Source organism: Corythoichthys intestinalis, chromosome 6 (assembly GCF_030265065.1).
Source record: "Corythoichthys intestinalis isolate RoL2023-P3 chromosome 6, ASM3026506v1, whole genome shotgun sequence".
NCBI classification, from domain to species: domain Eukaryota; kingdom Metazoa; phylum Chordata; class Actinopteri; order Syngnathiformes; family Syngnathidae; genus Corythoichthys; species Corythoichthys intestinalis.
The window spans coordinates 37,996,183-38,010,000 of record NC_080400.1 but is presented as its reverse complement, the minus strand read 5'-3'; the positions used below and the strand labels follow the sequence as shown (position 1 = coordinate 38,010,000).

The following is a 13,818-nucleotide window of genomic DNA, read 5'->3' as shown; positions in this document are numbered from 1 at the left end:
GCCTGGTGCAGTTAGAAGAAGTTAGATCTCTTTGACAGCCAGAAATCTTGCTTGTTTGTAGGTGACCAAATACTTATTTTCCACTCTAATTTGGAAATAAATTCTTTAAAAATCAAACAATGTGATTTTCTGTTTTTTTCCCACATTCTGTCTCTAATGGTTGAGGTTTACCCATGTTGACAATTACAGGCCTCTCTAATCTTTTCAAGTAAGAGAACTTGCACAATTGGTGGTTGACTAAATACTTATTTGCCCCACTGTATCATTGGTCCATTACAATGTAAACAAAGCTTCACGTGTTGCTATCTGATTACATCATTTCCTCGCCGAGATTTTACAGCAGTGCCTGCCAAAAGGGCGGCCATATTTAAACATTGAATGAAGGAAAGAGCACGATTTCCTCGCCAAAAGCAGTCGAGACATGTTCCTCGGTTTCTGCACGCTCTGCCGATGTGATGTAGAGCAGCAGAGGCAACACAGCCGTAGAACGTCAGTTGGAGTGCGTGAAACATAAAAGAAAGAGGCAAGTGCGCTGACATTGAAGCATTTTTTTGAGAACCCTCGTCTGGATAACAAAATAACTGCAGCTGAACTTATAAAGTTGTTCCTCTTATAACGGGTTCACTTATGTTTAGCAATTTAATGCAAATACAAATGTTCCTTGTTAATACTGTTGTTCTGCCAAAATATCTACACCTTCAAAACATCTACCAATGACGAATTTGACACCCTAAGTAAGACTGTTCGCCTTCAACTCTTTTTGTCTAGATGCATAGATGCATACAGGAAGAATATCCTAAAAATTGCTTTAAGGAAATACTTACACGTAATGATATCAAATATGAGTGGTTTAAATACACTACATGACTAATGTGGTCAACAGATAAACACTCTGATTTAAACTGACCACAAGAAAACACAATGCTTAAAAGATATCAGAGGAAAACACATACCAAAAGTATTTTGAGGCAATGGAAAGGTAAAAAAAAAGAATCAATAAAAATGAAAATAATATGTACTCGTTGCTTTCAAATAATGCATGCGTGCCCAAACACATTGGGCATTGATAGGACATTTCTCCATGTAGGATATTTTGGCAGGACACCGTTTCAAAATAAGATTTGTTTTTGGGGGTGTTGCTATTTGAAAACACGGTACTGTAAACTAAATAAATTGTGAAAAAAAAATTGACCTTTTCCTTGGTATTCTTTACTATTTAGTTACACAAATATGATCTATAAACCGTGCAAGGCTTTATTGTTGATGAAAGTACACTGCAAGTCTGATGTATTATTATTATTATTATTTTTAATATGTCCTCCATTTTGATCGTATGGAAGTGGTCACCCTACTTGGATGCAGAGTCAAAGAGTGAGTCTAACCTCAGCACACAAACTAACCGGTCTTAGTATTACTGGAATTCATTGAACATTTGCAACAATAATTAAAAAAAAAAAAAAAAATCCTAATACAATACAGTACCTCCTTACAGCTAAAATTAGTAAGATGTTTGTGTGTGTGTGTGTCACAGTATGATGCATTCAATACTTACAGTAGCATAACATTTCTACATACCATATGCACTAGTTCCCTGAAAAATATTCAAAAAGAATGCACTCAAACCAAAGAAAATAGAAATATATATATTGGACATATAAATAAGTATATTATTTATTTAATATTTTTGTAACAAGCTAGTCATGGCACTTAAAAAGTACTTTTACATGTTGACAAAACCAACACGGACCCACAGAGACAGCCACACAAATACAGACTTTCGCACACAGTCATTCCGAAGACAAGGCTGCCTGGTTGGCAGCTCTCAATGTTGAGTGCCTACTTTTAACAAGACTCGATCGATACAGGGAACTGAATAGCCAATTTCAGTTTGTTCTATTGGAATTGGTGCGGTGCTGCAATCCAGAGGGAGAGCACCTGAAATTGCTACTGGCAGAGTAGAATTGGATTTGTAAAGAGAGAAACGCTGATGAGTGAGCAGAGTGATCAGTGAAAGGATTAGGAAAATGGTGCTATTCAAGAGGTACTAATGTTCTTGTTGTACACAGATAAGCAGTGTAAAAGTATATTGAGACACAAATAAAAGAGCCTCAATCACTGGAGCTAAGTATCTCTTTCTTCCTGCTTTGTGTAGCCCAACTTGAATAAATATGGGGTCCTTGAAAATACAGTGTTATTTATTTCATTCAATGTATTATTTAGCATAGATATGTTTGTTCGTCTGTACATCGTCAATTACAAAAGAATAGTAACTTAAAATGGACGAAGTAGATGCTGTCCTACTATTATATTGACTCAAATATCCATACTATATATTGCTTATAATGAATATAAAGTCATTTGTCTTAGTGCAAATAGTGAGAGGGATGCAAGGAGCAGGATCTGAGCAAATATTGAAAACACTTAGCGTACATTTTAATTATATAATTATTGGCGGCATGGTGAATGAGTGGTTAGCACGTCTGCCTCACAATTATGACATCAAAGGCTCAATCGTGCCTTCGTGGATTTTCTCAGGGTGCTCTGGTTTTCTCCCGCATTCCCAAACAATATATGGTAGGCTGATTGGACACTTCGAATTGTCTGTAAGTAGGGCTGTGTGCGTGAATGTTTGTCTCTTTGTGCCCTGGGAACCAATAAGAGTGTACCAAACCTACTGCCCATAATTAGCGGGGAAAGGTTCTAGCACCCCCATGACCCTCGTGAGGAGAAGCAGCATGGAAAATGAATTAATGAGTATCTTTATTGTATAATGTTAACTGTTTTTTGTTGCATTCTCCCAGTACTACTCATGCAGAGCAAGTGCTGCTTAATCCAAGCACTTTAATGCATCACTCTACTCATGGAGATAGTGCTGGAGCTCATGAAGCATTAGCGCTGAGATATTTGGTGTCACTTTTATTTCCCAATACAGCTACCCAATGACGACATAACAAGGACGAGTGTGCAAAAGCACATTACAGGATGAAGGCTAGACGTACGTAGCTACTGGACAACTCGTAACCAACAAGTAATACAGGCACCAATCCACAGTCAATTAATCAGCCCTGATACACAAAAGGACTTGGGTTATGGCTCAGTGAAGTCTATCAAATATATCTAATTCAGTAAAGTACCCCCTGAGGTGACAGTGGAACTTTAAGTGTTAAGTTTCGCCCAACACAACTTGAAATCATGATTTTACAATCCCTGACACAATAACAGACCTCAAATGCATGGACATTTACACCAAAAATGGGTGAGATGAGTATCCTTTATATTTGTAGCTGAAATGCTATGTGAAAGCATTCTCATTATGATATTATAACAACAGAGTGGCAGTAATCTGTTTTTTCCAGCACAAAGGTAGAAGCCAAGGGGAAAAAATGCTGTCTAGGAAGTTAAACAATCCCCAAATCCCTGTATGCCATGATATTTAAATGAACCTCACGCCATAGAATATAAAGTTGGTGACAACAACCGACTTCACACATCGTAAAAGTGCAACTCAAGATCAGGAAGATACTCGTGTTACATCTTTGCATGTGCATAACAGAGGTTAAATTTAGACGCATCGTTGTGAAAGTCATTTTTTAAATATTCTGCCCTGGTGTGGTTTATTACATAATCAGAGGTGGGTAGCGTTACTTCAAAATAATATTACTAAAGTAAAAGTAGTCGTCCAAAAAATGTACTCGAGTACAAGTAAAATAGTATCCGTTGAAAAGAATACTCAAGTAATGAATAACTTTGTGAGAAACTGCTTACAGTGTGATATTTTTTTAAACAATGGTGTATATTTTTTTTTACCATCTATTTGAACTGTTATTATACCTATTACATGGCCATAATAGTCCCCCCAAAAATTAAAAATCTAATTTGAAACTAGAAAGAAATTAAACATTACCTGTCCAAAGAGCAAGCCTGCCCTCTAGTTGATTAAAATCATTTCCCACCATTAAATGAAAACGTGTCTATCGGTGTGAAATAAATCGTTGCCACATAAAAACTGGGAGAAAGGTTCAAATATATCTGTGCTTTCGATTAATGTTCACTTAAGGTCAAATAGTTTAATTTTTAGGGCGCTTTAAAGACGCCACGTGATTGAGCAGGCTGGCGTGATCATATGACTTCCGACTGCAAACCTGCATTGATACGTCTGATATAATGGAGTCATATGATTATTGTAGCGACATCTCATTGGTGAAACTGGGAGAGCCACTGTCGGCATCTCTGCCAAAAATATAGTCATGTCTAAAATTGAAAATAAAGATGAAAAATGTTACAACTTTAAAGTAGCGGAGTAACAGTAGCGCTTCGTCGTCACAAATCTTCTCAAGTAAAAGTAAAAAGTATGGTGTGATAAACCTACTCTTAAAAGTCCATTTTTTTCCCCAAAAACTTACTCACGTAAATGGAACGCGTTAGTACCCACCTCTGTACATAATATTGTATTAATTATATAATTCACAAAGCCCACCAGGTCAGAGATAACAAAGAACCAATGATAACTAAAGGTAAAATATTCCGCAGCATTCAAATGTTTCTTTATTTCTAAATATAAGAAATACAACATGAGATACATTAGCAAAGTCTGATTTAAGTGAATCTTGACATCAGCAGGTATTAAAGAGCTACTAGCATTGCAATGAACGTTTTCTGCAAACTCATTTGTTGAGTTTTGACTCATCAGTTTTTATTTATGACCAAATATAAAATATATTATAACCTCTTCAAGTCCTGAATCGTGTGTGTGCTTGATCGTGTGGGGGTGTGTCTGTATGGGGATGCACTTGTTTGCGTGTGTACGCGTCGTAAGCCATAATATATCATGTGGATCATTTCGTGCTATCAGGTTTGGGTTCAGGCACTCAAAGGAGAACTTTGCCCTGGACACAACGGAGAGAACCAAGGTACGATTACAGCTAATGCTGTTCTTTCCTCTAACAAATAATATAAAATAATAATTTATACTACTACTCTACTCTCTTAGTGTGTGTAAAAAGTAAACAATGTCTTATAGTTAGATTGTTGTACTTGTGCTTCCGAGAAATGATAAACAATTAAACACTCAGTGTGCATAAGTACAGTATACATACACACGTTATATGTTGGACATGTTTCTGTCATCAACTGATGTGGTTTTACATGGTGTATTTGTGCATTATTTAATTGCCTAGTTATAATTATTTTTCTTCTTTAGTACATCAATAATGGTTGTACAGGCAAAGGCCAAAGTTTGTGCAATTACTTTGATTGATTTTCCATCGTCCCTCAGCTTTGCAGTGGTTGTTTTTCAACATATTTGACAGCTCTCATTAATATCATGCTCAGCATAGACATTCAGCAGAATTTAATATTTCAGAAATCAAAGTGATTTTCAAAAAACACATCTATCAATCACATATTCTAAATTAAAAGTGCTTTGCTCTTAGTTAACAAATTTGGATTCAAATGTATTGCTCACTAGTCTCATATTCATCGGTTGATGTCGAACATATGTGTTTTCAGTCTACAAAAATTATAAAAGAAGTGACATCCCTCATTTTAGGGATTAGATTAAGTCATGGGACAATTGGCAGCTCAGTTGTTCTTTGGTCAGGAAGAAATGTATGTTTGATGAAGAACCGGTTCCATTGTATCTACTGATGACCTGACTCCTGACAAAAAGACTCTGAAATGTTTTGAGTAGTAATTTATCTGCTCACATTTGGCCAAATTCCGCAGAACTCTTTGGAACGACAATAACCTGAAGCACACTGCGAACCTTAAAGTTTTTGAAGAGCAAATATGTGGAATATTATGCAAAGGTCAATTCAATCATCTGAAAATACCGGTTAGAATTTTTGTTTTTTAAATTCAAATCAATTGTGGTGGTGTTTTGAGTTAACAAGATTAGAATTGTGTTGACTGTTTTTACATATCTGACTGGATGTTTTGAAATATTTTCTGCTGGGGGATTTTTATTATTGCATCATCTGCATATGACTCATAATCACGGCAGGCCGTTTGTCTCTTTTTTTTGCCCTCACTTGATCTTCACAGCACATTAAACAGGGTGGCAATAAATGTCTAACTCACCCAAACAAACATATAACCAGCCACACAGCTTGATATTAACCTTTTTTCTGCCTACAATACTACAATGGAGGAAAGCTTAAATGGCTTGAGTGACATAATTATTGCCTTATGATTTACACGAGCAAATCTAAATTTAGATTTTGTAACATTATGTGGGCAAACTCTCTGATCACAGGGACATCTGACCGGTACATAGGAAACAGAAGAAACTAAGTAGCCTTTCTTTGGGTAGAATTGTGTTTTTTGCTGACTTTTCACTTAATGTTTTTATTTTATTTTTATACAATTGTTTTAAGCCTTGAACTGCCCCTGCCATGATCCTAAACAGGTTAAATGTGAAATGATGTTATGCTTGATAGATGAAAAGGCATTGGTTGGGCCAGTGGTGTCTCTTGCAAGAAAAATTGTCCATTCATCGAAAAGAACACTGTTAAAATCAGAGGTCATTGTTTAATATTTGGAAGAAGGACTGTGAGGAAACTGAATGTCTCATACATTTTACCATTTAAGCTTTATTTCCATGTAAAAATCTTAGACTGATGTGGCATTTGAGATTGAGTCCAATTGTTTGAAATATGTAAGTGCGTTGTCTAAAAATTTCTTCTCATGGCTGTTGATTTTGTAGTATAGTACCTCAATAGATCTCTTACCTCTTAATTTCCAGAATATTTCATAAAATGGTTTTGTTAAAGACTGATTTTTTCCTGAGAATATTTTTCCCAAATATTTTTATGTTTGCTGTGTGTCTTGCCATCGGCCCTCAATGACCAACCTTTGTAACATTGCCTTTAAAGTTATGGTAAAAATAAATGGTTCTAAATGTGTTGACCTTTGGAATCACTCAGCTAGTATACCTTTGGTTTTGTGTTTTAGATGGGGAAAAGGCGGTTCTCAGGGTTGGAGGTGACCTTAATGGTCCTGTTCGCGTTGATGTTGATAATCGCCCTCGCTCTCATAGTCCTCTTTGTTACCGGTGAACCTGGGACCATTAAGGATGGTAAGTGAGTCTATATGTGGATGGAAACTCAACTACAAAGAGTTCACCCTCATGATCCACAATGTTAGGTACACCTGCACGATAATCTAAATCGATGATGATTTACAATTTTAAAATGTGATTTTTATTGTTAAATAGTCCATAATTTAGGACATGTTTACGACAGAGGTTGGAATACGTAGTGATGTTCAAGTTATCTGCATCATATTACATACTAGGCTAGGTTCATACTGCAGGACTTAATGCACAATTCCGTTTTTTTTATCATATCAGTTCTTTTTTGGAGTGCCCGTTCAGACTGCCTTTGTCCATTGAGCCCATTCAAGTATTACACATGCGCACTAATTCGCAGTCCGATACGCACTGCGCAAACTGACCCGCATGCTCAGAAGCATCAGAACAAATAACTACATATTCTGACTGTATGCCACTCCAGGGTGATCATATTTTGATTTCCAAAAAGAGGACACAAATAACAGACATTAATAATCCCCATGTAGTCTTATATTCAAAGTTTATATGGACTAATAGAACACACGCACGCACATAAGCCTTACGTATGTGCGTCAGTGTTCCCCGCCTCAGCCATGTAAGCAATACTAAAATATTGCTCATTTGGCACACAGAAAGAGAATCAAGGCTTATCCTTTTCTTCATTGTATTTTTATGGCTGTGGTCAAGCCCGCCTCCTGCGTAGTAAAGGCAAAAGTTCAAGGTAGGCGCTAACACTAATAAACAGCTGCATCGCTGCCGTCTTGTGTGCTGCTCTCACTCTTTGCTGGCGTAATTGCTGCATGAATTCCGATTTGGGAGACTTGACAGTTCAGACGGCCGCCACATTTTGGAAAAATGTGGCCCAGATCGGATTTAAACCACATACAAAAGTGACCCAGACTGGATTTCAAATGGTCCACTTCTATGCGACTTGTCCCGTTCAGATCTTCAAGTTAATGCCTCATTCGATTCCGGAAAAACACGAAAAAATCGGATTCTTGCATTAAGACCTGCAGTATGAACCTAGCCATTGTGACCCTTATTTTTGTCACTATTGAGATATCTAAAATATAAGAAATATTATTCATTGAGTTTTTGATCGAGTGTTGTGGAATGTGAGTCCAATGATAGATGACATATTGTATAATCCTCACTATGTTACAATAATGACTAAACACAATATGTATCTACATTTATTAAAAAAAAAAAAAAAAAAATACATTTGTTTAAGAAATGGATTTCATCACTGATGTGTAAGCATTTGGAACATACAAAAGGACCTCCAACAACTAGGTTTATAAATATATGTTGTAATCACGGTTTTAGTGTATGAATATTGTGAACTTTAATTTCTAATGTGAAGATTTTTAAACCCAAAATTAAAATTTTCATGTTTTATTTCCAAATTTTGACAGAGACAACAGAAGTATTTGTTCCACAATGTCCAAATATTCCTGATGCGGAAAGGGTGGACTGTTTCCCCGATGCTGGAGCCTCCAAGGTGTGTCTGACGGTTTATCAGTTTTTATGTATTTACATCCTCTGGACTCATCAAAATACTTCCTTCTTCTCTCTCCATGATATTATGATTTGTTCAGAGCTAACTGAGATGATATCTATCCTGGTTGTAACTGATTATTTGATCACAGATATTTTACAGGTGACAATAAAACACTGGCCCAAGTATGATGATACTGTATGGGGGTTATAGGTTATACAGATAGATTGTTTAATTTCATACACAAGTTCTGTGGAAAATAGGCCTATGCAAATATAACCATAGTAAATTGTTGTATGTTCTTTGTCATCTGGTTAAAGGCCACCAGTATTTTCCATTTAAAACTGGACAACCTCTGGATACCAGTGAATGTCGCAATAATATTGAGGCTAAAAGGTTACTGTCTATACAGTTGCTAACCCCCCAAAACAAACAAACAAACAACTAAATTACTTTTCCTTCAACAGAAAGGATGTGAGCAGCGTGGATGTTGCTGGCATCCACTTGATGAGCGAAATGTACCCTGGTGCTTTTTTCCCATCAACCATGGATACACTGTGGAATCAATGGAACAACCAGATCCTTATGGTAAATTTGTAATGTCTTAGTAATTATTGGGAAGGGGTGAAGACCAACGCTTAATTTTGTTTCAAATTACCATCCTAGCACATCCCAAATAAGACATGTTTTTTAAGTTCAAACCTGTTTTTTTTTTTTTTGTAATGTACTTATTTATTTATTTATTTATTTATTATAATAGCGCTACCTAAATATATTTTTAAACCTAAATCATTATAGAGAAAGAGAGAGAGCATAGACTTGGAAATGAAAATAAATTCCCTTTTTACCACTGCTCTCGTCTTTTGCTCATTGGATGAGCATCTTATTTCCTTTTCTCTTCCATGTAGTTAGGAGGCCAACTGAGGGCGTATTACTGAAATCTGTCAGTCTTACCCTCATCTTGCTTTTTTTCCTCTATCACTCACCTTGCCTTAGGCATGTCTGTCAGTGAGACATGATGTGCAGCATCTTAAGAGAGCCAAATTTGCAGAATGGATATTTTTTTATTTCTTGCTTTGAATCAATCTAGCTTTAAGTGAGTTTAGTTACTGGTTTCTCTGCCTGAATAAACATTTCCCGCTCCATTGTGGTGAAGTCTAAACACATAAAGTACCATTTAAATGTGAGGGCAAACTAAAATGAGTTTTAAAACACAAAATATATTATTTGGGTCTAACTCTGTGACAACGGTGGATGCATAAAAATATGGTAAAACAAATGATGTCACCTCTCATGACAGCGAACAGGATTTTGTTAAACACAGTTTTTTTTTACAGTATGGGGCAGTGAGCAGTCTCCGAGAGAAAATAAATGATTGGTGTCACGACAGCTCACCCCACCATACATAATAATCACTGTTAATGGCATATCATATCTATTATTAATGTTGTGTTTATTGCTTTTCTACTAGATTTTTATCAAATCAATATGACAATCCACCAAACAATTTCAGACATTTTTTTTTTGTCATCATTTTATCAGTCACCTCATCGTTAGGGAGGGTTTGTGCGATCTAATGATTCTCAAAGCTAATAAGGGTGCTGTGATTAAGAAAATTGTCTTGATAAGTTTTTATGTCAACTCGACCCTGCTGGCCAGTCCAAGAATACCAAGAACTCTCATACTGGTGCTAGTATTTCCCAAGCATTTTGATAAAGCATGCCATCAAGCTACAAAAGGAGGCAATTGATGTTCCTTGAAATGCAAATAGGTCTCTGCATGCTAACTGGGATACAGTTTTGTTAGGGCAAGACACTCTGTTATGGAAGGAATTTGGTGAGGCCCTTGAGAATAACCCTCAGACGGCTTCAAGAAAATGTGTAGTGTTAGAATAGTCTAACATAACATTGCCTGGCCTATCAGTTATACCATCAACACAGTGTATGTGGCACAACACGGTGTATGGAGCACTCGACTCTGAACAATATATGGTGGTGGAGAAAATATTCCACTGACAAATCGTCCAATGAGGAGGAATAGCCTGGGGAGTATGAGGTGGGTTCTCCTGTCTCTGGAGTTGAGGTTATCAAGATTGTTAAAAAGCCTTTGACATGCTGAACAAGGAAGATAGGCCGTTCTTTTTTCTTTACTTTTCTCAAGTTGATCTGCACTGTTTGAAGTCATCCAGTGCACCTGACTAGGAACACCACTGACCAAGATGTAATTTGATCATATCTTACATACTTTATTCAAAGTGAAGTAGTCAGCAGAACCCAATGTAAAACAGCTTGGCTAGAGATCAAGGTAGAATCAACTAGTTACAAGAATCTGATGGAAATCCAAGCATTACTTTCCACATGAAAGTGATATAAATTATGCTATAATAATTCTCAATGTCACTGTCATTTGTGTGAAAACCTTCGTGACCTTTTGGAATATTTTTGTAAGATGGGGAAACTACAACAGACTGACCCATGACTATAATAAAGATACAGTGGGACAAGTAAGTATTTAGTCAACCACCAATTGTGCAAGTTCTCCAACTTGAAAAGATTAGAGAAGCCTGTAATTGTCAACATGGGTAAACCTCAACCATGAGAGACAGATTGTGGAAAAAAAACAGAAAATCACAGTTTGATTTTTAAAGAATTGATTTCTAAATTAGAGTGGAAAAAAAGTATTTGGTCACCTACAAACAAGCAAGATTTCTGGCTGTCAAAGAGGTCTAACTTCTTCTAACGACGTCTAACTCTAAGGCTCCACTCGTTACCTGTATTAATGGCACCTGTTTTAACTCATTATCGGTATAAAAGACACCTGTCCACAATCTCAGTCAGTCACACTCCAAACTCCACTATGGCCAAGAGCAAAGAGCTGTCGAAGGACACCAGAGACAAAATTGTAGACCTGCACCAGGCTGGGAAGACTGAATCTGCAATAAGTAAAACACTTGGTGTAAAGAAATCAACTGTGGGAGCAATTATTAAAAAATGGAAGACATACAAGACCACTGATAATCTCCCCCGATCTGGGGCTCCATGCAAGATCTCACTCTGTGGTGTCAAAATAATAACAAGAATGGTGAGCAAAAATCCCAGAACCACACAGGGGGACCTAGTGAATGACCTACAGAGAGCTGGGACCACAGTAACAAAGGCTACTATCAGTAACACAATGCGCTGAAAGGGACTCAAATCATGCGGGGCTGTTTTTCTGCAAAGGGACCGGGACGACTGATCTGTGTAAAGGAAAGAATGGATGGGGCCATGTATCGAGAGATTTTGAGTGAAAATCTCCTTCCATCAGCAAGGGCAGTGAATATGAGATGTGGCTGGGTTTTTCAGCATGACAATGATCCCAAACACACAGCCAAGGCAACAAAGGAGTGGCTTCGTAAGAAGCATTTCAAGGTCCAGGAGTGGCCTAGCCAGTCTCCAGATCTTAACCCCATAGAAAATCTGTGGAGGGAGTTGAAAGTCCGTGTTGCCAAACGACAGCCCCAAAACATCACAGCTCTAGAGGAGATCTGCATGGAGGAATGGGCCAAAATACCAGCAACAGTGTGTGAAAAGCTTGTGAAGAGTTACAGAAAACGTTTGGCCTCCATTATTGCCAACAAAGGGTACATAACAAAGTATTGAGATGAACTTTTGGTATTGACCAAATACTTTTTTCCACCATGATTTGCAAATAAATTCTTTAAAAATCAAACAATGTGATTTTCTGTTTTTTTTTCCTCATTCTGTCTCTCATGGAGGTCTACCCATGTTGACAATTACAGGCCTCTCTAATCTTTTCAAGTAGGAGAACTTGCTCAATTGGTGGTTGACTAAATACTTATTTGCCCCACTGTAAATAACCAAGTTTACATCTATATTTATATACAGTTTATCACACTACTAAACTTCACCTGAAAAAAGGTCATTAATACCACTGGATCTTATGCAACCTATACAGATACTGATAACATAGTATATTATGCTGCACCTGCATCACATGTGCACTTTCGTAATAAATGGGTAGACTTTAGAAACATCCGTCCATCCACTTCCCACGCCGCTTATCTTGATCAGGGTCATGTGGTGCTAAAGCCAATCCAAGTTGACTTTGACAAAAAGGGGAACAACACCCTAAACTGGTCACCAGTCAGTCACACGACATATACAGAGTCACACAATTATCCACACTCACATTCATGCCGTTACTGAGTGGAAATCGATTCCACGCTGCCTACTCGGAAGTCAATCCAATTTCCAATTATACCAAAAGTGGCTCACCTTAAAAAAAGTACTTACTAATTCTAACCATTTCATTTTTTATTTCACATGTCCTCATTTGGATAACGGAGGGGCTGAAACCTATATGAGTCTACTTTTTCAAGATGCATGGTACATCCTGGACTGGGCACATACAGTATGTGCAAAGAAAATTATTATACTTAAGACCATTTTAGAGTCTTTAAACAAATTTGCATGCAAAAATTGAGTGGAGAACCCAGAGAACATCAACACAGATGTGGTGACCATTGCTATACAATGCAAAAACTTGCTTACAATAGATGCATGGCTAAGGCAGACCTTTAGGGTTTGGCATGCCTATAAGCATTAAGACAGTTGGTGAACCTTGCTTACTGCCCATAGTTAGCTGGGATAGGCTCCACCACCCTCTCGACCCTTGTGAGGATAAGTGGCACGGAAGATGAATGAATGAATGAATGAATGAATGAATGAATGAATGAATGAATGAATGAATGAAAAAAATACTTATTTAATCGAACATTCCACATCATTCCATTGTAGATTAAATTGTTGCATTACAAATTGTGTGTGGCAATAATATATTTATCTTTTGCAGACTGATACAGTATGTATTTTAATATCTGAATACCTTTAACATAATTTCTTCAAGTTCTTTTGAAGGTGTTAATTTTTTTTTTTTGTGTATATGGGGCCCTTACTCTCTTGGTTTAATATAACATGCGCCATGTGCATTGATAATCTTCACTGTATTATGACCTGGACCTTGCTTTTATTGTTTTCATTGCAGTAATAAAGGCACATCTGAAGAGAATGACCTCCCCTTCCTTGTTTGGAGCAGATATACAGGAACTGTCTTTTCACGCTGAAATGCAGTCCAGCAATCGACTTCGTTTTAAGGTATACCCTCACATAACACAAACACGCAATAAAACAAAGAGAAGTTGCAGATAACAACTGTATTATGATATTTACATTACCTCTTGGTTTTTGTC

The 13,818-nt window shown here is 37.0% G+C and overlaps 1 protein-coding gene across 4 annotated transcripts in view; it reads left to right on the top strand.

The window, feature by feature from the left end:
* si (sucrase-isomaltase) overlaps positions 1-13,818 on the top strand; it is a 120,332-nt gene that overhangs the window by 13,023 nt on the left and 93,491 nt on the right. The window contains exons 1-5 of one of the 4 annotated variants that reach the window (XM_057839544.1): positions 376-523; positions 6,952-7,075; positions 8,485-8,570; positions 9,035-9,155; positions 13,614-13,723. In XM_057839544.1, coding sequence (XP_057695527.1) covers positions 6,952-7,075; positions 8,485-8,570; positions 9,035-9,155; positions 13,614-13,723 — 441 coding nt within the window. In that variant the 5' untranslated portion in view covers positions 376-523. Of the gene's footprint in view, positions 1-375; positions 524-4,508; positions 4,911-5,726; positions 5,834-6,951; positions 7,076-8,484; positions 8,571-9,034; positions 9,156-13,613; positions 13,724-13,818 lie in introns of those variants that run through there. The other 3 variants (XM_057839543.1, XM_057839546.1, XM_057839545.1) reach the window with 3 other exon arrangements.